This window comes from Rattus norvegicus, chromosome 1 (genome assembly GCF_036323735.1).
Source record: "Rattus norvegicus strain BN/NHsdMcwi chromosome 1, GRCr8, whole genome shotgun sequence".
Lineage (NCBI taxonomy): Eukaryota > Metazoa > Chordata > Mammalia > Rodentia > Muridae > Rattus > Rattus norvegicus.
The window spans coordinates 247987321-248011512 of record NC_086019.1 but is presented as its reverse complement, the minus strand read 5'-3'; the positions used below and the strand labels follow the sequence as shown (position 1 = coordinate 248011512).

At 38.5% G+C, this 24192-nt stretch overlaps 1 protein-coding gene across 3 annotated transcripts in view; it reads right to left on the bottom strand.

The window, feature by feature from the left end:
• Positions 1-24192, bottom strand: part of Cyp2c7 (cytochrome P450, family 2, subfamily c, polypeptide 7) — a 56099-nt gene that overhangs the window by 10881 nt on the left and 21026 nt on the right. For 2 of the 3 annotated variants that reach the window (NM_017158.2, XM_039105249.2), the window contains 1 exon segment: positions 11254-11395. In NM_017158.2, coding sequence (NP_058854.1) covers positions 11254-11395 — 142 coding nt within the window. 3 annotated transcript variants of the gene reach the window in all.

Sequence of the window (24192 nt, the reverse complement as noted above, 5' to 3'; positions counted from 1 at the left end):
CCCAAATAATATAAAGTACCTCGGTGTGACTTTAACCAAGCAAGTAAAAGATCTGTACAATAAGAACTTCAAGACACTGAGGAAAGAAATTGAAGAAGACCTCAGAAGATGGAAAGATCTCCCATGCTCATGGATTGGCAGGATTAATATAGTAAAAATGGCCATTTTACCAAAAGCAATCTACAGATTCAATGCAATCCCCATCAAAATACCAATCCAATTCTTCAAAGAGTTAGACAGAACAATTTGCAAATTCATCTGGAATAACAAAAAACCCAGGATAGCTAAAGCTATCCTCAACAATAAAAGGACTTCAGGGGGAATCACTATCCCTGAACTCAAGCAGTATTACAGAGCAATAGTGATAAAAACTGCATGGTATTGGTACAGAGACAGACAGATAGACCAATGGAATAGAATTGAAGACCCAGAAATGAACCCACACACCTATGGTCACTTGATTTTTGACAAAGGAGCCAAAACCATCCAATGGAAAAAAGATAGCATTTTCAGAAAATGGTGCTGGTTCAACTGGAGGGCAACATGTAGAAGAATGCAGATCGATCCATGCTTATCACCCTGTACAAAGCTTAAGTCCAAGTGGATCAAGGACCTCCACATCAAACCAGACACACTCAAACTAATAGAAGAAAAACTAGGGAAGCATCTGGAACACATGGGCACTGGAAAAAATTTCCTGAACAAAACACCAATGGCTTATGCTCTAAGATCAAGAATCAACAAATGGGATCTCATAAAACTGCAAAGCTTCTGTAAGGCAAAGGACACTGTGGTTAGGACAAAACAGCAACCAACAGATTGGGAAAAGATCTTTACCAATCCTACAACAGATAGAGGCCTTATATCCAAAATATACAAAGAACTCAAGAAGTTAGACCGCAGGGAATCAAATAACCCTATTAAAAAATGGGGTTCAGAGCTAAACAAATAATTCACAGCTGAGGAATGCCGAATGGCTGAGAAACACCTAAAGAAATGTTCAACATCTTTAGTCATAAGGGAAATGCAAATCAAAACAACCCTGAGATTTCACCTCACACCAGTGCGATTGCCTAAGATCAAAAACTCAGGTGACAGCAGATGCTGGCGAGGATGTGGAGAAAGAGGAACACTCCTCCATTGTTGGTGGGATTGCAGACTGGTAAAACCATTCTGGAAATCAGTCTGGAGGTTCCTCAGAAAATTGGACATTGAACTGCCTGAGGATCCAGCTATACCTCTCTTGGGCATATACCCAAAAGATGCCTCAACATATAAAAGAGACACGTGCTCCACTATGTTCATCGCAGCCTTATTTATAATAGCCAGAAAATGGAAAGAACCCAGATGCCCTTCAACAGAGGAATGGATACAGAAAATGTGGTACATCTACACAATGGAATATTACTCAGCTATCAAAAACAACGAGTTTATGAAATTCGTAGGCAAATGGTTGGAACTGGAAAATATCATCCTGAGTGAGCTAACCCAATCACAGAAAGACATACATGGTATGCACTCATTGATAAATGGCTATTAGCCCAAATGCTTGAATTACCCTAGATCCCTAGAACAAACGAAACTCAAGACGGATGATCAAAATGTGAATGCTTCACTCCTTCTTTAAATGAGGAAAAAGAATACCCTTGGCAGGGAAGGGAGAGGCAAAGATTAAAACAGAGACTGAAGGAACACCCATTCAGAGCCTGCCCCACATGTGGCCCATACATATACAGCCACCCAACTAGACAAGATGGATGAAGCAAAGAAGTGCAGACCGACAGGAGCCGGATGTAGATCGCTCCTGAGAGACACAGCCAGAATACAGCAAATATAGAGGCGAATGCCAGCAGCAAACCACTGAACTGAGAATAGGTCCCCTATTGAAGGAATCAGAGAAAGAACTGGAAGAGCTTGAAGGGGCTCGAGACCCCAAAAGTACAACAATGCCAAGCAACCAGAGCTTCCAGGGACTAAGCCACTACCTAAAGACTATACATGGACTGACCCTGGACTCTGACCCCATAGGTAGCAATGAATATCCTAGTAAGAGCACCAGTGGAAGGTGAAACCCTGGGTCCTGCTAAGAGTGAATCCCCAGTGAACTAGTCTATGGGGGGAGGGCGGCAATGGGGGGAGGGTTGGGAGGGGAACACCCATAAGGAAGGGGAGGGGGGAGGGGGATGTTTGCCCGGAAACCGGGAAAGGGAATAACACTCGAAATGTATATAAGAAATACTCAAGTTAATAAAAAAAATAAATAAATAAAATGTATTATAAATAAAAAAAAATTCTGGAAACTGAATCCAAGAGAACATTAAAACAATCATCCACCATGATCAAGTAGGCTTCATCCTAGGCATGCAGGGATGGTTTAATATAGGGAAAACCATCAACGTGATCCATTATATAAACAAACTGAAAGAACAAAACCACATGATCATTTCATTAGATGCTGAGAAAGCATTTGACAAAATTCAACACCCCTTCATGATTAAAGTCCTGGAAAGAATAGGAATTAAAGGCCCATACCTAAACAGTAAAAGCCATATTCAGCAAACCAGTTGCTAACGTTAAACTAAATGGAGAGAAACTTGAAGCAATCCCACTAAAATCAGGGACTAGACAAGGCTGCCCATTCTCTCCCTACTTAATCAATATAGTTCTTGAAGTTCTAGCCAGAGCAATCAGACAACAAAAGTAGATCAAGGGGATACAGATCGGAAAAGAAGAAGTCAAAATATCACTATTTGCAGATGTTGATAGTATATTTAAGTGATCCCAAAAGTTCTACCAGAGAACTACTACAGCTGATAAACAACTTCAGCAAAGTGGCTGGGTATAAAATTAACCCAAATAAATCAGTAGCTTTCTTCTACACAAAAGAGAAACAAGCCGAGAAAGAAATTAGGGAAATGACACCCTTCATAATATACCCAAATAATATAAAGTACCTTGGTGTGACATTAACCAAGCAAGTAAAAGATCTGTACAATAAGAACTTCAAGACTCTGTAGAAAGAAATTGAGGAAGACTCAGAAGATGCAAAGATCTCCCATGCTCATGGATTGGCAGGATTAATTTAGTAAAAATGGCCATTTTACCAAAAGCAATCTACAGATTCAATGCAATCCCCATCAAAATACCAATCCATTTCTTCCAAGAGTTAGACAGAAAAATTTGCAAATTCATCTGGAATAACAAAAAAACCCAGGATAGCTAAAACTATCCTCAACAATAAAAGACTTCAGGGGGAATCACTATCGCTGAACTCAAGCAGTATTACAGAGAAATAGTGATAAAAAACTGCATGGTATTGGTACGGAGACAGACAGATAGACCAATGGAACAGAATTGAAGACCCAGAAATGAACCCACACACCTATGGTCACTTGATTTTTGACAAAGGAGCCAAAACCATCAAATGGAAAAACGATAGCATTTTCAGCAAATGGTGCTGGTTCAACTGGAGGTCAACATGTAGAAGAATGCAGATCGATCCATGCTTTTCACCCTGTACAAAGCCTGAGTCCAAGTGGATGAAGGACATCCACATCAAACCAGATACACTCAAACTAATAGAAGAAAAACTAGGGCAGCATCTCAAACACATGGGCACTGGAAAAAAAATTCCTGAACAAAACACCAATGGCTTATGCTCTAAGATAAAGAATCGACAAATGGGATCTCATGAAACTGTAAAGCTTCTGTAAGGCAAAGGACACTGTGGTTAGAACAAAACAGCAACCTACAGATTGCGTAAAAATCTTTAGCAATCCTACAAGAGATAGAGGTCTTATATCCAAAATATACAAAGAACTCAAGAAGTTAGAACGCAGGGAGAAAAATACCCTTATTAAAAAATGGGGTTCAGAGCTAAACAAGAATTCACAGCTGAGGAATGCTGAATGGCTGAGAAAAACGTAAAGAAATGTTCAACATCTTTAGTCATAAGGAAAATGCAAATCAAAACAACACTGAGATTTCCCCTCACACCAGTGAGAATGGCTAAGCACAAAAACTCAGGTGACAGCAAATCCTGGCGAGGATGTGCAGAAAGAGGAATCCCCCATTGTTGGTAGGATTGCAGACCGGTACAACCATTCTGGAAACCAGTCTGGAGGTTCCTCAGAAAATTGGACATTGAACTACCTGAGGACCCAGCTATGCCTCTCCTGGGCATATACCCAAAAGATGCCCCAACATATAACAAAGAAACATGCTCCACTATGTTCATAGCAGCCTTATTTATAATAGTCAGAAGCTGGAAAGAACCCAGATGCCCTTCAGCAGAGGAATGGATACAGAAAATGTGGTACATCTACACAATGGAATATTACTCAGCTATCAAAAACAACGAGTTTATGAAATTCGTAGGCAAATGGTTGGAACTGGAAAATATCATCCTGAGTGAGGTAACCCAATCACAGAAAAACACACATGGTATGTATTCATTGATAAGTGGCTATTAGCCCAAATGCTTGAATTACCCTAGATGCCTAGAACACATAAAACTCAAGACGGATGATCAAAATGTGAATGCTTCACTCCTTCTTTAAAAGAGGAACAAGAATACCCTTGGCAGGGAATAGAGAGGCAAAGATTAAAACAGACACAGAAGGAACACCCATTCAGAGCCTGCCCCAAATGTGGCCCATACATATAGAGCCACCCAATTAGACAAGATGGATGAAGCAAAGAAGTGCAGGCAGACAGCAGCTGGATGTAGATCTCTCCTGAGAGACCCAGCCAGAATACAGCAAATACAGAGGCGAATGCTAGCAGCAAACCACTGAACTGAAAACAGGACCCGCATTGAAGGAAACAGAGAAAGAACTGGAAGAGCTTGAAGGGGCTCGAGACCCCATATGAACAACAATGCCAAGTAACTAGAGCTTCCAGGGACTAAGCCACTACCTAAAGACTATACATGTACTGACACTGGACTCTGACCTCCTAGGTAGCAATGAATATCCTACTAAGATCACCAGTGGAAGGGGAAGCCTTGGGTCCTGCTAAAACTGAACCCCCCAGTGAACGTGATTGTTGGGGGGAGGGCTGCAATGTGGGGAGGATGGGGAGGAGAACACCCATAAAGAAGGGGAAGGGGAGGGGTTGGGGGATGTTGGCCTAGAAACCGGGAAAGGGAATAACACTCGAAATGTAAATAAGAAATACTCAAGTTAATAAAAAAAAAAAAAGAACAACAATGCAAACCAACCCGAGTTTCCAGGGACTAAACCACTCCCAAAGACTACATGGACTGACCTATGGCTCCAGCTGCATATGTAGCAGAGCTTGGCCTTTTTGGCCACCAGTGGAAAGAGAATCCCTTGATCTTGCCAAGGTTGGACCCCCAGTGTAAGGGGATATCTAGAGGGAGGAAAAGGGGGGGGGGCTGGATATGGAAGGGAGCACACTGATAGAAGAAGGGGAGGGTAGGGGATAGGTGGCTTATGGACTGGAAACCAGGAAAGGGAATAACATTTGAAATGTACATAAAGGAATATCAAAAAATGTTTAAAAAAAAGAGAAAGAAATGTGTGGGTTGAATAGACAAAGAAGACATTAAAGTAGTGGCTTTTTGGGGAGCGTTCTGGGTAGAAGGGTTTTCAGTGGGGTGAGTGGTGATGTGACAAAGGATAATGGAGGAGAGAACAATGGGAATTCATTATATGTATGTGTGAGATGGTCAAAGAATAAATACATCAAAAATGGAAAGAAAATAAAAAAATAAAAGTATCACTATATAATCCAAACCAGGAAATTCAAATAAGCTACTATTTTTCCTTTTTTTAAAATTTTTTATTATATATTTCTTTACTTTTCTTTTTTTGAATTTTTTATTATATATTTCTTTACTTACATTTCAAATGTTAGTCCCTTTCCGGGTTTACTGTCCATAAGCCCCCATTCCCTCCTCTACCTCTCCCCCATATGGGTATTCCCCTGCACAAGGGCTTTCCCTTCCACTGGGCCCCAACAAGGCTATCCTCTGCTACATATACAGTTGGAGCCCTGGGTCAGTCCATGTGTAGTCTTTTGGTAGTGGTTTAGTTCACGTAACCTCTAGCTGGTTGGCATTGTTGTTTTTATGGGGTTGCAAACTCCTTCAACTGTTTTAATACTTCCTCTAATCCCCCCACCAAGGGGGTCCTATTCTCAGTTCGGTGGTCTGCAGCTAGCATTGACCTCTGTATTGGACGTGCTCTGGATATGTCTCTCAGGAGAGAACTATATACAGTCCCTTTCAGCATGCATTTTTTAGCTTCATCAATCTTATCTAGTTTCGGTGGCTGTATATATAAGGGCCACATGTGTGTCAGACTCTGATTGGCCATTCCTTGAGTCACTGCTCTAAACTATAATTCCATATCCTCTCCTATGAATATTTTTCCCCTTTTAAGAAGGAGTGTGAATATCTGCACTTTGATCATCCTTCTTCTTGAACTTTCTGTGGTCTGTAGATTGCATCATGGGTAATTCGGGCCTTTTGGCTAATATCCACTTATCAATGAGTGCATACCAAGTGTGTTTTCCTGTGTATTGAGTATTTTCAAAAGCTTTCTCAGCATCTGTGGATATCATGTCAGCTTTCCTTTAAGTTTCTTTACTAGTGGATTATGTTGATGGATTTCCATCTACTAAATCATCATTGCATCCCTGGGATGACTTCTACATGATCATGGTGAATGATCAGTTTGATGTATTCTTGGATTCAGTTTGTGAAAATTTTATTGAGTATTTTTGTATCGATATATGAGGGAAATTGGTCTGAAGTTCTCTTTCTTTGTATGGTTTTGATTATTTCTTGCCTTGTACTCTTCTTGGATGTATTTGCTTCTTTTTATTCTAGAGCTTTTAGGTATGTTGTCCAGCTGCTGATGTATGCTCTCTCCTGTTTCTTTTTGCAGGCACTCAGAGCTATGTGTTTTCCTCTTAGAACAGCTTTCACTGTTTCCCATAAGTTTGGGTATGTTGTGTCTTCATTTTCATTACATTCTAAAAAAAAACTTTAATTTCTTTATTTCTTCCTTGACCATGTTGTCATTGAGAAGAGCAATATTCAGCTTCCACGTGTATGTGGGCTTTCTCATGTTTTTGTTGTTATTAAAGACCAGCCTCAGTCCATGGTGACCTGATAGAATGCATGGGATTATGTCAATATCCTTGTATCTATTAAGGCCTGTTTTGTGACCAAATATATAGTCAATTTCAGAGAAGGTATGATGAAGTATTGAGAAGAAGGTATATTCTTTTGTTTTAGGATGAAATGTTCTATAGATCCATTTGGTTCCAAGTTTCTGTTATTTTCACTGTGTCTACATTTATTTTCTGTTTCCATGATCTGTCCATTGATGAAAGTGGTATGTTGAAGTCTCCTACTATTATCGTGTGCAGTGTAATAAATGTTTTGAGCTTTAGAAATTTCTGTTGCTAAGATTCCTGTGCTTGCCTCTCGCTATCTGGTTATCTCTTATGTTAGTTGGTCTTGCCGTCCTTGACTGGAGCTTCTCTGTCCTGTGGATCTGTGAGCCTTTGAGCCTGTGATCTTTGGAGTGAGAGAGTTCCTGAAAGACCAGCTGTCTGTGGGCATGTTTTGGGTCAGAGAGCTATGGGGCAACCCCTGCTCTGGGCTTAGATGGAGACTGGAAGGGTCCTGTCCTAGGCTGTGCTACATCTTCTGTGCCCATGTGCTCCCAGTATATGTTTCCTTAGATAGTCAGTGGGGAGAAAGTGTGATATCTCCTGTGGGCTGTGGGTTTAGTAGGGAGAGTGCTCCTTGCAGACCAGCTCTCTGTGTACAGTTTTATTGTCCATAATGCTGTGGGGAAAAACCCAGCTCTGGCACAGATGGAGACTAGAAGGGTCCATTCCCAGACTGCACTGTGGCTCCTCAGCACTGTGCATTCTGTTGGATCTCTCCTTGGATAGACAATGCGGAAGGTAGTAGAGTCTCACCTGTCGGCTAAGGATTTAGAAGGGATAGTGCTACTGATGGACCAGTTGTCTGAGGGCAAGTTTGTGTGTGAGGGCTGTGAAACTGTCCTGGCTCTTAGCTGCCTGATTGTATTCTAATTAGAGGCAGAAAGGAAGTAGATCTGCAGGTTGTGGAAGGTGAGGAAAAATAGGGTTGAGAAGAAGGAGGAGAAACCATAATTATGATATAGTAGGTGAGAAAAAATAATTTTCAATTAACAGAAAAAAAAGCAGATTAAATTATAATTCTTTGTTAAACCAATATTCATTGTTAGATTAATTTTAATCACAAAATATTATTCATGATAATAAAGACTTTTCATTGTCATGAAAATAAATTGTGATTACCTTTCATTAGCACATTTTGATAATTGGATACATTTTTATTTGTAAATTTGCATTCCTTGATAAAGAATTATACTTAATATTGAGATAGATTTTTTTTAAGATGCTGGTAATTATACTCGATAATGGGAGCTTTAGGCTACAGAATGTTTCCTTTCATCTCCTTTTTCATTCACACCTGCAGCACCAATAATATAAATACTGACTTTGGGACTTAGCAAACCTGGGACCCAGGAACCTCATTGAAACCCTCATTCTCTTTGATTAGTTATTCAGACTCCTGGACTCCATGAATTCCTGTGACTTTGCTTTAGATCATAGAATAAAAAACAATCTCACAGATTCAAGTAGACCTGAAAAATGGGGGAAGCAAACAGAGGTCTCATTTGGATTTTAATTTATAAACTTACCAGAAATCCATTTCTCTTGAAAATTCTGATGTAGTCTCTAAGAGAATAGTTTACATTTGACTCAGGGATCTCCCTGAAGGGTTTCACCCTTCTATTCATGAGTCCACATAAAGAGAAGACTCATGAAACTATGAACCTGTGTCTTTGGTGGATGTTTTTAATCCATTCTGATGAATACTTGGAAAGTCTTTTCTACTAGGATAGTAAAATATGGAACAGTATTAACACTCTGTGTCTAGAGGATTGAGCCTAAAGCTTACATTCATGGAACAAATCAGGGAAGAGGCACAGATAGAAGGAGAATTCAGGAATCAAATGTTGCCCGTCTCCCCTTTCATACCTATTCATTGCTCATTCCCTGTTAACAACTGATGTCTCAGGAAAAAGACCTCTTAGACAACCCTATACCCTTATTTAAGAATTCAGTGAATCTGGAAGGTAAGTCCTCTGATGATTCGAGTAGGAAGGCATTTTTAGCAAGATGAGCATGGTCTGTATAACCTTGTTTTCTATTTAAACTTTTATGACTGTTGAACAGTACTAGTCTTTTCTGGTTTGTAGATATACATCCTTAACATGTTTTGATTAATGCATGTGTGTCCTTATAACATTTAAATTTCAATATAATCTTGTTCTTTTTTTCTTAAACATCATATTTTGTTTTAGTAAATTTGAGAAGCCTTATTGTTATCTTCTCATACATTAAAAATATTAAATTTGTACTTTTTAAAGTAGGAAATGTTAGGCAAAGAAGTGAAGGTGTGTTTCATTTATGGTGAAGCACTCGATCTGATTTAAAGTACACTGTAAAAGAAAACATCATTGGTAGAGGTGAAAAACACCATTGTTCAACAGAAGGTTAAGTAAGTGGACTAACAGTGTGGTGTGATTATCTAAATATTCTGCATGAATAGAAACACGTCACTAGATAATCTAAATATTTTGATTTCTTGTCAGTGGGTACATTATCTCAATCATAATAAGTTCTTGACTTTCAGGTTATGCTTCAGTGAAGTAAGTTCTCTTTTTTTCTATGCTAAAATTAAATTCATCAAAATAAGGACATGAGACCATAAGATTTTAGCTGACTTACAGAGTTTTTAAAGAAAATTTAAAGAATTTTAAGAATGAAAGAATATGTATCTTCTAGTTACAAAAGGACATGAATGTTATGTACTTACTAATAAGTGGATATTAGCCAAAAAAGTACCAACTACCCATGATACAGTCCCCAGAAGTCATAAAGGTCAACAAACTAAAAGTCCCAAGTAACAACACCTCTGTACTACTTGATAGGTTGAAGAAAGCAACCATAAGGGGGAAGGGTAGGAGGGTACTGGGAGACAAAGGGAATGGGATGGCTGGAGAAGGTAACATGATCTGGTATTGGGTGGGGAATTGAAGCCCTTAGGGCCAGCAGAAAGAATGGAAACAGGCAACCTCGGGATGTTGGAGGTTGGGTGTACCCTATAGAATGTATCAGAGACCTGGGAGGTGAGAAACTCTCAGGACTCAAATTGGGAGAACTAGATGAAATGCCCTACAGTGGGGAGAGGGAACTTGTAGAGCCCACCTCCAGCAGAAAGGCAGGGCATCAAGTGAGGGATGAGGTTGCTATCTCACAGTCAAAAACCCAAACCATTAGTCTTCCTGTCTGAAAGAACTGTAAGGATGGAAATGGAGAAAAACCTGAGGAAAAGAAGGGCCAATGACAGTCCCAAAGTGGGACCCATCTCAAGTGGAGGCCCCAAGACCTGATACCATTACTAAAGTATAGAACTCTGACAAAAAATTGGACCATTGTGGCTGCCCTCCGAAAGGCCAAGCAGCTGAATGAGTCAAATGTACATATTTGCACCCAACTGAGAAATAGACACTGCTGACCCCTTTGCTTGAATTAGAGAAATCTGGAGGTATCTGAGGGGGAGGGAAATCCTGTAGGAGGAACAACAGTCTCAATTTAACCTAGAACCTCAAGATCTCTCAGACACTGGATCACCAACTAGGCAGATACAGCAGCTGATATGAGCCCCTCAACATACATACAGAAGAATACTCTGGCTTCAGTCAGGGAAGATGTACTTAACTCTAAAGAGACTGGAGGCTCCAAAGAGTTTAGAGGTCTGATGGGGTGAGGTGTCAGGGGCAGACATTCTCCTAGAGATTAGGGATGAGGGGTATGGGGATGAAGTCTGTGATATGGAATAGTTAGAGAGTGTACTGGGAGGGGAATAAAATCCAAAGTGTAAAAATAATAAAATAAAATAAAAAAGAAAGATATGTTTCCGTCAGGCAATATATTCTACCCAGGGAACCCAGATACCGACCAGCAGTTGATTGCTTTTCCTACAGCCAGAATCCATTCATCTCAGTCATGCTATTCATCATAGTCAGTAGCGCAAAAAGTGAAGAACTGAGACTGCTCTAACTAAAACAACATGCTGAATCCTGGTATCATCTTTCCAGTATCTTACGGAACCACTTTTGTTCACCACCTGTGCCCTTACCTGTGACATACCTGTGACATGTGGGTACTTCATCAGAAGCAGGAGAGCATATCTCAATGTTGTGCTCATTGTCTCTGTCCCTGCACCAATGAGATCCATGATACTGCATGTCAGATTTTCATGTGAATATTCTGATTGTTCGATGTTGTTTGCCTATAAATAATTTGATGCGGAAATCTAGTAAATTACTTACCAACACAACTTATTACAGTGAATCTACAGTTGTACATTTGAATGTTTGTACAATTTGTACAGTTGAATAGTTGATATTGAAGTTTTAAAATTCAAGAGAAAGTACATAGTTCAATGGCTATTCCAACTGTATAGAAATTCACCGAGTTGAATAGATTTTGGGTATAATTTTTCACATGATATATTTATTCATTTACAAGGTTACTTTATACTAAACCTTATATAGTTTTTAAAGTTTTATGGTGATGGTAACAAAGACCCTAGAATATAGAGTAGAGGAGAAATAAACATATCCTTTCGATTATGATATATATATATATATATATATATATATATATATATATGTATAAATAGATAGAGAGTTACAGGAAAACACAAATAAACAGGTAAACAAATTGAAAATGGAAATAGAAACAATAAAGAAAGCACAAAGGGAGGCAACTCTGTATTTATAATACCTAAGGAAGATACAAGGAGTCATAGATACAAGCATCACCAACAGAATACAAGAGATAGAAGAGAGAATTTCAGGGGCAGAAAGTACCATAGAAAATATCGACACAACTGTCAAAGATAATGTAAAACACAAAAAGGTCCTAGGCCAAAACATACAGGAAATCCAGGACACAATGCAAAGAGCAAACCTAAGGATAGTAGGTATAGAAGAAAGTGAAGACTCCCAACTCAAAGGGCCAGTAAATATATTCAACAAAATAATAGAGGAAAATTTTCCTAACCTAAAGAAAGATATGCCCATAAATATACAAGAAGCCTACACAACTCCAAATAGATTAGACCAGAAGAGAATTTCTTCTAATCACATAATAGTTAAAACACCAAATGCACAAAACAAAGAGAGAATATTAAAAGCAGTAAAAATTGTCAAAGTGACATATAAAGGCGGAACTACAAAAATTATACCAGACTTTTCACCAGAGACTATGAAATCCAGAAGATTCTGGACAGATATAACACAGACCCTAAGAGAACACAAATGCCAGCCCAAGTTACTGTATCCAGCAAAACTCTCAAGTAACATAAATGCAGAAATTAAGATATTCCATGACAAAACCAAATTTGTGCAATATCTTTCTACAAATCCAGGTCTACAAAGGATAATGTATGGAAAACTCCAACACAAGGAGAGAAATTACACTGTACAGAAAGCAAGTATATAATTTACTTGCAATGAAACCAAAAGAAAAATAAACAAACATAATTCCACCTCTAACAATGAAAATAACAGGAAGTGACAATCCCTATTCCTTAATATCTCTCAACATCAACGGACTCAATTCCCTAATAAAAAGACATAGACTAACAGACTGGACAAGTAAGTAGGACCCAGGATGTTGCTGCATGCAAGAAACACATCTCAGAGACAAAGACAGACACTACCTCAGAGTAAATGGCTAGAAAACACCTTTTCAATCAAATGGCCCAAAGAAACAAGCAGGAGTTTCATTCTAATATCAAATAAAATTGACTTTCAGCCAAAAGTCATTCAAGAAGATAAGAAGGAAACTTCATATTCATCAAAGAAAAAATCCACCAAGATGAACTCTCAATCCTAAATATCTATGTTCCAAATGGAAGGGCACCTACATTCATAAAAGAAACCTTACCTAAGCTCAAAGCACACATAGCACCTCACATGATAATAGTAAGTGATTTCAACACCCAACTGTCATCAATGGATAATATAAAATAGAGGAATCTCGAATGACTGAGAAGCACCTAAAGAAATGTTCAAAGTCCTTAATGGTCAGAGAAATGCAAATCAAAACAACCCTGAGATTCCACCTCACACCAGTCAGAATGGCTAAGATCAAAACCTCAGGTGACAACACATGTTGGCAAGGATGTGGAAAAAGAGGAACACTCTTCCATTGCTAGTGGAATTGCAAACTGGTACAACTCTGGAAATCAATTTGGTGTTTCCTCAAAAAATTGGAAATAGACCTAAAGACTCAGAAATACCCCACTTTGGAATATACCCCAAATATGCACCACTATGACATAGGGACACATGTTCCACTCTGTTTTAGTGGCCTTATTTGTGATAGCCAGAAACTGGCAACAATCCAGATGTCTCATGACAGAACAATGAATACAGAAAATGTGGTTCATTTACACAATGAAGTACTACTCAGCTATTAAGAATGAGGAAATCCTTAGTAAACGCAAGGCCCTGGGTTCGGTCCCCAGCTCTGAAAAAAAGAAAAAAAAAAAGAATGAGGAAATCCTGAGTTTTTGCAGGCAAACCCTCAAGAGACTGGAGGCCCCAGGATGTTTAAAGGTCTGGTGGGGTGGGTGAAGTAGGGACATCCTTGTGGAAACATAGCAAGGGGGAGTGAAGGGTGGGTGGGTAGGAGATATGGGATGTGGAATTCTATGGGGTAGATTGGGAGAGGAATAAAATATGGATTATTAAAATAAATGGATAGAGGTAGATAGATAGATAGATAGATAGATAGATAGATAGATAGATAGATAAATCAAAAGAGGCAATGATGTCTAATGGTGTGGACTCATACCATGTGAAACAAACTCTAAATAATTGGGCTACTCAAAATAGAATACCCCAAGACTGATGGGATTGGTAACAGCTGTACTAGATGCTGGCCCTGAATTGCAGTGGTTGTCATGGTTAAGAGATGAAGCCAAAAATGTGGCACAACTCAATAGAACTAAGGAAATTAATAATGTAGTGAGGGATCAGTATATTACTGAAGGTTATTATGCTAATATACAAGAACAGGTATAATTTGAAGATGCAATCACAGAACTATGTTATTTAGAAGTTTTAAGAACTTGGAACAAATTTGAGAATCCAGATAAAAAACATTTCTAACTTTTTTACAAAATTTATATAAGGCTTAGGATAAGATTTCACTGTTTTTTGTTTTCTTTTTACAAAGATTGATCCCAGTGGCAAACATAATCATATCTAATCAGAATCAAGGTGTTGGTAGAGAACCTAAAATTCAATAATTGGAATTAAGAATGTGGAAAAGTTATTACACCACTAAAACCATAGAAAATGCCCAAGGATGAACAGAAAAAAAAAAGAATACAAATGCTATTGGTTCGAAAGTGTACTATCCTAGACACCCCAAGATCTCTCAGACACTAGCCCACCAACCAGGCAGCATACACCAGTTGATATGAGGCCCCCAACACATGTAAAGTGGAGGACTGCCAGGACCATATTCAGTCAGGAAAGGTGCACCTAACGCTCAAGGATTGGAGGCCCCAGGGAGGAGCAGGATGTTGGGGTGGGGGAATGAAGACATCCTTGTGGAGTGGAGGGGAGGACATTTGGTATGTGAAACAATCTGAGGATGGACTGGGAGGGGGATAAATTCTGGAGTTTAAAAAAAATAAAGAAAATATGCAATTAACATATATGATGACATTGCTCAGCTGTTATTATTTTTCTATGTTAATGATAAAGCTGTTCCAGTTGAAAGATCAGAAGAGTTTGGAATTACAGGAAAACATGAATTCTTGCAGTTATTAATCACCAGAGTCCAATAATAAAGTCACAAGTGAATGATATTGAAATAGAAGATGTATTGCATACAGAAGCCAATGTAACTATTATTTCACACAAACCTTTGGTTTCATAATGGCCACTTCAAAAAAATATCTAGGTATTGGAAAGTCACCTCACATAAAACAAACTTGTGATACCTTACACGTGTGGGACTAGAAGGTTAAATAGGAAAGTTAAAACCTTATATGACTGACAAAGTCCTGGACTTATAGTGATGACTTTCAGTACAGCGCTGGGGAACTCATATTAATATTCTCTCGATACCAAATACAGTCCCTAAAATTAAGGGTGAAATGGAACATACTCCTTGGGAAACTACAGAAAAATAACATCCAAAACAACCATATACTTTGCAGTTTATCCAAACAGAACACAACAAGGACTGAGTTTTCAATTATATAAGAAAGTATTTTAGAAAAGATTTTCTTGGTACACAAAGTAAAAATATTCTATGTTTTGTGTAATCACTAAAAATTGTCAAAGAGCTTATAGAAACTATTTGGGGGAAATTAACAACAATATCTTAAAAGCAAGCATCTTTAGCTTATAAAAAGCACTAATTGAATTCTGTGTTTTGGAAAAGGAACATCAATTCTTTAACCACCTATAATCTATTCTGATGTAAAAATTTGGGAATGCCTAGTTATAAGTCAGAAACTGATAGAAGGCCCATATAATTCCCTTCAAAAATCAGAGTGTTATGTAATTATCATTGAATTATTAGATTTTCCTGAAACTCTGAATATAATTACTAATTCTAAATATGTCGAGTTATTTTAAATATAGAAACAGATGAATTTTAATAGATAATTCAGAATTATCCTTGTTATTTAAGCAAATGCAATAAGCAATCATAAATGGAAACTATACATCATATTAACCATCTTCTATCTCATATATACAAGCTTGCAAAATACTTTGACAAAAGAAATGAAAACGCTGATCAATTGTTAGTAGGAAATATATTGGTAACCCCAAAATATCACATTTAATCTCAAGTTAACAGTAAATGTTTAAAGAAAAACTTTTCTATCTCCTGGAAACAAACTGAGGTAATTACAATAAAATGTTCTACTGGCCCTTTGTATAACCCAACTCCACTTCCTGCTGGAATCAACTTTAAGAGTACCAAAACAAATGAAAACTGGCAGGTGGACATGTTTCATCTCGCAGAACTAGAAAATTAAAGTTTATACGCCATACAAAAAAGGACAGCAGCTGAAATACATGGGGTTATAGAAAAAACTGGAATTAAATCATCCTGTGGACTATAAGAATGTGTTAACATCAGAGAATGTTTTGTCTTAAGGACATGGACTTGTTTATATTTTTTCAAAAAGAAACTATGAATACTAAAAAACTAATAAATCTCAGAGTTAAGCATGGGAGATATTCTGGAAACCTTGACCACTGATCCCAAAAGAGGAAAGAACAGAGCCTATCAAGTCACTGCTTTCTTCTGCAAGTAGGAAAAGCCTGAATGAGAAACATTTACCATATATTTCTGAAAGACCTATCAGCAGGGTTTTGATCTCCTGCAGTACAGAGCCATCCACAATGCTGAGCAACAATAGGACTGTGAACTGGACTTTAAAAAGACTCTTCTGAATACTACATCTTGAATTACCAAGTTGAGACAACCCAAAAGTTCACAAAGGTGTGGGCACAGACTAAAACACTGCAGCAAGGAACTCCAGAATAGAAGATTATAGAATATCAGATAGTCTCTACATATAAAAGGTTCAGGAAGCAGAATCCATGTTACAGAAAAGAAAAGCATCACTGCTAGGTTTTTATCTCAGTTGTGGATAGGATACTGAAAGGTCAACAGAAAGACCACATCAAACACCTAAGAACCCTGGAAAGGACATTTGGAAAAATGGAAAAGCAGCTTCAAAACTGCATAATCAGTAGCTAAAACAAATGACAGGAAATAGAAGGTGCTTTATTTTGCAAAGTTATCCCTTTAATGGATGACATATGGCTAGTCAACTAACTCTTTTCGAATTATTATTCTCTAGAACTGCTTCATACTATGACCTTTAGTGTCAGTTGCCTCTTGGAATTCTGGGAATGGGAGAGGTTACAAAAGCATAACAGAGGCTGAAAGTTGACTAGTAATATTGGACACTAGAAAACTGAACATGTCCCACAGATCCCTGAACCCAAATCCTGTGGGGGCGAAAGTGGGCCCTCAGAGTGTAGACACTCCTGAGAACTCAGAGGAGACAACCACTTTCTGCCCACATTCCTGACCCAAGAGGAAATCACCTAGTGCCATCAGTGACCTCCGGGCAAAGGGACCTAGAAGCAGTCAGGGGCAGGACCCTTCAGGTTTCTGCCTGTTCCCAAGATTGCCTAAACACCGAAGAGTAGAGGTAAGACCATCTTTTTGCTCCAAGCAACCTGCCTGGTAAACTCAGGACACACAAAGGCAGAGGTACTCTGGAACAGTGCACTTCTAGTTTCTGACTGTTCCCAGAACTGAACTGAACCGATGCCACAACTGAAACCCCAGAAGCACAGATAATACTGAGACCTCAGAACAGACCTCCACTTCTGCACACTTCTGTTCACATACCTGGACTCAGAGGAAACTGCATGGTACTTCTAGATACAAGAATATAGGCACAGTCAGCAGCAGGAACAGAGGTTTCTGCCTGTGCCAGGAACTGAACTTAACAGTTCACACAGTTCACTGCACCCAAATTCCCTAGGTAAGAGAGCAGGGTCCTCAGAAGTGTGGACACTCCTGAGAAATCAGAGGAAACAACTACTTTCTGCCCACATTTCTGACCCAAGAGGAAATTGCCTAGTGCCATCTGTGCCCACTGGGCACAGGAACCTGGGAGCAGTCAGAGGCAGGACCTTTTTGGATTCTGCCTGCATGGAGAGTAGAAAGCCAGTCATGAGGAGCACTTATACAATGGAGAGCAGAGCTCTATGTTCCCAGATCAGGATGAAAGAAAACAGGTCTACAGGAGTGCTGACACACAGGCCAACAGGGAGGTCAAGCCACTGTCAGAGACAGCAAGTCAAGCTAACACCAGGGACAAAATGATGGTGAGAGGCAAGCAAAGGAGATTAAGCAACAGAATCTAAGACTACCAGGCATCTTCAGAACACAGTACTCCAAACAAAGCAAGTTGTGGATATCCAACCATACCAGAAAAGCAAGACTTAGATTTAAAACTAAATTTTATGATGATAATAAAGAACTTTAAGAAGGACATAAAGAATGCCCTTAAAGAAATGCAGGGCAAGACGAATAATAAGTAGAAGGAATTAAAGAGGAAACACAAAAATACCTTAAAGAATTTCAGGAAAGCACAACCAAACGGGTGAAGGAATTGAACAAACCATCCAGGGTTAAAAAAATGGAAATAAGAACAATAAAAAAGCACAAAGGGAGACATCACTGGAGATAGAAAATCTAGGGAAGAGATCAGGAGTCATAGGTGCAAGCATCACCAATAGAATACAAGAGAGAAAGGAGAGAATCTCAGGGGCAGAAAATACTATAGAAAACATTGGCAAGAAAATCAAAGATAATGTAAAATGCAAAATGTTCCTATCCCAAAACATCCAGGAAATCCAGGACACAATGAAAGCATCAAACCTAAGAATAATAGGTATAGAAGAGAGTGAAGACTCCCAAATTAAAGGGACAGTAAATATCTTCATCAAAATTATAGAAGAAAACATCCCTAACCTAAAGAATGAGATGCCAATAAAAATACCAGAAGCCTACAGAACTCCAAATAGATTGAAACAAAAGAGAAATTTCTCCCATCACATAATATTTAAACACAAAATGCACAAAGCAAAGAAATAATATTAAAAGGAGTAGGGGAAAAAGGTCAAGTAACATATAGAGGCAAACCTATAAGAATTATTTCAGACTTCTCGCCAGAGGCTATGAAAGCAAGAAAATCCTAGGCAGATGTCATACAGACCATAAGAAAACAAAGATGCCATGCTAGGCTAATATATCCAGCAAAACTCTCAATTAATGTAGGTGGAAAAACAAAAGCATTCCATGACAAAAATAGATTTACACAATATCTTTCTATAAATCCAGCCCTACAAAAAGATAATAGACATAAAACCCCAATACAAGGAGGAAAACTGCACCCTAGAAAATATAAGAAATTAATCTTGCAATGAAACTGAAATAAGAGAGACACACAAAAATAATTTTTCCTCTAACAACAAAATAACAGGAAGCAACAATCACTATTCCTTAATATCTTGTAACATCAATGGACTCAATTCCCCAACAAAAAGATATAGACTAACAGACAAGACACAGCATTTTGCTACATAAAAGAAATACATCTCAGAGTCAAAGACAGACAATACCTCAGAGTAAGAGGTAAAATTCCAATAAAAATTGTTTGAAGAAATAGGCTGGAATAGCCATTCTAATATCAAATAAAATCAACTTTCAAACAAGAGATATCAAAAAAGTTAAGGAAGGACACTTCAGATTCCTCAATGGAAAAATCCACCAAGATGAACTCTCAATCCTATATATTTATGCTCCAAATTCAAGATTACCTACATCCATAAAAGAAATCACACATTATGCTTCACACAATAATACTAGAAGATTTCAACACACCACTCTCATCAATGGAGGAATCATGGAAACAGAATTAAACAGTGACACAGAGAAACTAACAGAAGTTATTAACCAAATGGAATTAACAGATATTTATAGAACATTTCATCCTAAAAAAAAAAAACGGATATACCACTTTCTCAGCATATCATGGTACCTTCTCCAAAATTGACCATATAATTGGCCACAAAACAGTCTTTAACAAATACAAGAAGGTAGAAATAATCCCATGCATCCTATGAGATCACCATGGACTAAGGCTGGTCTTCAATAACAACAAGACAAGAGAAAGCCCACATGTACGTGGCAGTTGAACAACTCTCTAGTCAATGATAACATGGTCAAGGAAGAGATAAAGAAAGAAATTAAAGACTTCTTAGAATTTAATAAAAATGAAGGCACAACATACCCAAACTTATGAGACACAATGAAAGCACACCAAAAATTCTACGACAAAAAGAAGCAAATACACCCAGGAAGACAGGAAATACTCAAATTCAGGGCTGAAATCAAACAGAAAACAAGGACTATACAAAGAATCAAGAAAACCAGGAGCTGATTCTTTGAGAAAATCAACAAGATAGATAAACCCTTAGCCAGACTAACCAGAAGGCAAAGATAGCATATCGAAATTAACAAAATCAGAAATGTAAAGGGAGACAAAAACAACAGAATTGGAGGAAATCCAAAAAACCATCAGATCCTACTACAAAAGCCTATATTCAACAAAACTGGAAAATTTGACTGAAATGGACAATTTTCTAGACAGATACCAGCTACCAAAGTTAAATTAGGAACAGATAAACTACCTAAATAACCCCCATAACTCCTAAAGAAATAAAAGCAATTATCAAAAGTCTCCCAACCAAAAAGGGACCAGAACCAGATGGGTTCAGTGCACACATCTATTAGACCTCGTAGAAGACCTAATACCAATACTGTCAAAACTATTACAGAAAATAGAAACAGACTGAACACTATCAAATTCTTTCTATGAAGGCACAGTTATATTTATGCCTAAATCACACAAAGACCCAACAAAGAAAGAGAACTTCAGACAATTTTCCTTATGAATATTGACACAAAAATACTCAATAAAATTCTTGCAAAACGAATCCAAGAAAACATCAAAACTATCATTCATCACAATCTAGTAGGCTTCATCTAAGGGATGCAGGGATAGTTCAATATATGGAAATGCATCAACGTAATCCCCCACATGAACAAACTCAAAGATAAAAATCACATGATCATCTCATTAGATGCTGAGAAAGCATTTGTCAAAATTCAACACCCCTTCATGATAAAAGACCTGGGAAGTTCAGGAATTCAAGGAACATCAACGAAATGAGGTCAAAGGGATGAAAAATAGGAAAGAAAGAAGTCAAAATATCACTATTTGCAGATGATATGGTAGTATACTTAAGCTACCTCAAAAGTTCCACCAGAGAACTACTAATCCTGAAAAACAAAGTGGGTAGGTATAACATTAAATCAAACAAATCAGGACCCTTCTTCTACTCAAAGAATAAACAGGCTGAGAAAGAAATTAGGGAATTGACACCCTTCACAATAGTCCCAAATACCATAATACCTCAGAGGGACTCCAACCGAGGAAATGAAAGATCTGTATGAGAAGACCTTCAAGTCTCTGAAGAAAGAAATTGAAGAAGATCTCAGAAGATGGAAGGACCTCCCATGCTCATGGATTTGCAGAATTAGTATAGTAAAAATGGCCCTTTTGACAAAAGCAATCTACAGATTCAATGCAATTCTCATCAAAATTCCAAACCAATTCACAAACACATGTTCCATTATGTTCATAGCAGCCTTATTTATAATAGCCAGAAGCTGGAAAGAACCCAGATGCTGTTAAACAGAAGAATAGATACAGAAAACGTGGTACATCTACACAATGGAGTACTGTTCAGCTATCAAAAACAATGACTTCAAGTAATTCACCCGCCAATGGATTAAACTTGAAAATATCATCCTGAGTGAGGTAACGCAACCAAAAAAAATGCACATTATGTAAGTGGATATTAGCCCAAAAGCTCAAATTATCCAAGATACAATCCACAGGCCATATGAAGCTCAAGAAGAACGGTTACCAAAGTAGGGATATTTCACTCCTTAAAAGGAGGAACAAAAATATTCATAGGAGGGGATATGGAATCAAAGTTTGGTGGCCCATATATATACAGCCACCAAAACTAGAAAAGATTGATGAAGCTAAGAAGTGCATGCTGACAGGAACTGGATATAGATGTCTCCAGAGAGATACAGTAAGTGCATGGCAAATACAGAGGCAAATTCTAGCAGTAAACCTTTGAACTGAGAATAGGTCCCCCATTGGAAGAATTAGAGAAAGGATTGAAAGAGGTGAAGGGACTTGCAACCCCAGAAGAACAACACTGCTAACCAACTAGAATTTCCAGGGACTAAACCACTACCCAAAGAACATATTCGGATTGACCCATGGCTCCAGCTGCATATTTAGCAGAGAATGCCCTTGTTGGGCACCAGTGGAAGGAGAAGCCCTTGATCCTGCCAAGCCCTTGACCCCTGGTGTAGGGAAATATCATGGGGTGGTGGGGGCTTGCATGAAGGGAGGGAGTGGATGGGGAGGGGAGCACTCTCATAGAAGAAGGGCAGGGGAATACTATTGGGGGCTTATATCTCTGAAACCAGGAAAAGGAATAACATTTGAAATGTAAATTAAAAACCCAGTAAAATAAAAATAAAAAATAGAAGATTGCAGACTAAACAGGAGAATAGACCAAGAGACAAAAGAGTAGGATCAGAGAGTAGAAGAGAAGACTGCTGCTGAGAGTTGTCCCAGGGGAATCTGAACTGTGCCACAGAAGTTACTGCCAAGAGACACTTAGAAGAACCTAAACGCAAAATAACAAAATAAGAAATAAAATAAAATCTACAAGACATCACAGGACATCAGGGGTTTTCATAAGTGGTTACATAGTGATAAGATGCTCTCCAAACAGCAGAAACTGGCACTTGCAGTGTTTTGTAGGCACATAAAATACCACCATAAAATAAAAGAAACAGGGTTATTGCCCTGAGGTACCAATTAAACATCCTGATCTGACTTTCTGAATTATAATCTTACAAGAATACAAATTTAAAGGACACAGATGAGACAAAATAGTTATTCAAGAGAAATCAAATTACAGCAAAATCAAAGACATTAAACACTTGGATAGTAAGTACTGCTATACAATTACAGGAGTGAAGAAATCATGGTGGTGGACTAGCAAAAGAAAGTTAAGATCAGTGGAGCAGAATCGATGTGCACAAACAACCCCAAAAATCTATTGTCAACACATTTATACAGAGTCTGAAGAAAATTCAGTTGAGAAATGTCTTTTGCGCAAACTGTATGGTGCGAACACAGTCCATGCTACCAGGATAAGCAACAGATACCACTCTTCAATCACTTCTGGTGAATATTAACTTGAGGTTATACTCAAAGTCTTGCTCTTTGATACACTAACTCTTCCCACAACATGCCTTTTCATATACCATTCAGTCGTTCAGAAATTAGCTTCTATACCTATCATTATAAAATAAACAATATAGCTAGATAAAGTTTAATCCGCTAGACATGCAGGAAATCTAGCCACACAATATGTGCATTTATGTTGCCAATATGCATACTTCCATGACAGTTGGTTGCTTTTTACTTGATTAGAATTTTTTTCATTTTATTGTTATTCTACCTATCTACATTGCAAATGTTATCCCCCTTCTCTGTTTCCCCTCCATAAGCCCCATATCCACTCCTCCCACCTCCCTTCTTCCATAAGGGTCCTCCTCCACCTGCCCACCTACTCCTGCCTCAGCACCCTAGCATTCCATCACCAAGAATCATCAGGCCTCTAGAGGGCCAAGAGGTTACCCTCCCAGTGATGCCAGATAAATCAATCAATCTTCTGCTACATATCTGGAGTCATAGGTACCCCCTGTATACTCTTTGGTTGGTGTTTTAGTCCTTGGGAACTCTTAGTGGGGTTGTTTGGTTGATATTCTTGTTGTTCTTATAAGGTTGCAAACCCCTTCAGCTCCTATAGTCCTTGCCCTAACTTCTCCATTTGGGTCCCTATGTGTAGTCTAATATTTGACTGTATACATCTGCATCTGTATTTGTCTGGTTCTTGTAGAGCCTCTCAGGGGACAGCTATAACAGGCTTCTCTCAGGAAACACTTCTTGGCATCAGCAATAGTGTCTGGGTTTGGTGTCAGCCGATGGGATGGATCCCTAGGTAGGGCAGTCTCTGGATGGCCTTTCCTTCAGTTTCTGCTCCACCCTTTGTCCCTTCATTTCCTTTTGACAGGAGGAATTCTGGATTAATATTTTTGAGGTGGGTGGGTGGTCCCATCCCTCAACCTGGGGCCATACTTATCCACTGGATATGGTCTCTATAGGTTCTATCTCCCCTTTGTTGGGTATTTTGCCTAATGTCCTACCTGTAGGGTCCTGGAAACCTCTTGTGTCCCTGGCATCTGGGACTTTCAAGTGGCTACTCCCCAGTTCCCCCTCCCCCATTTCTACACATT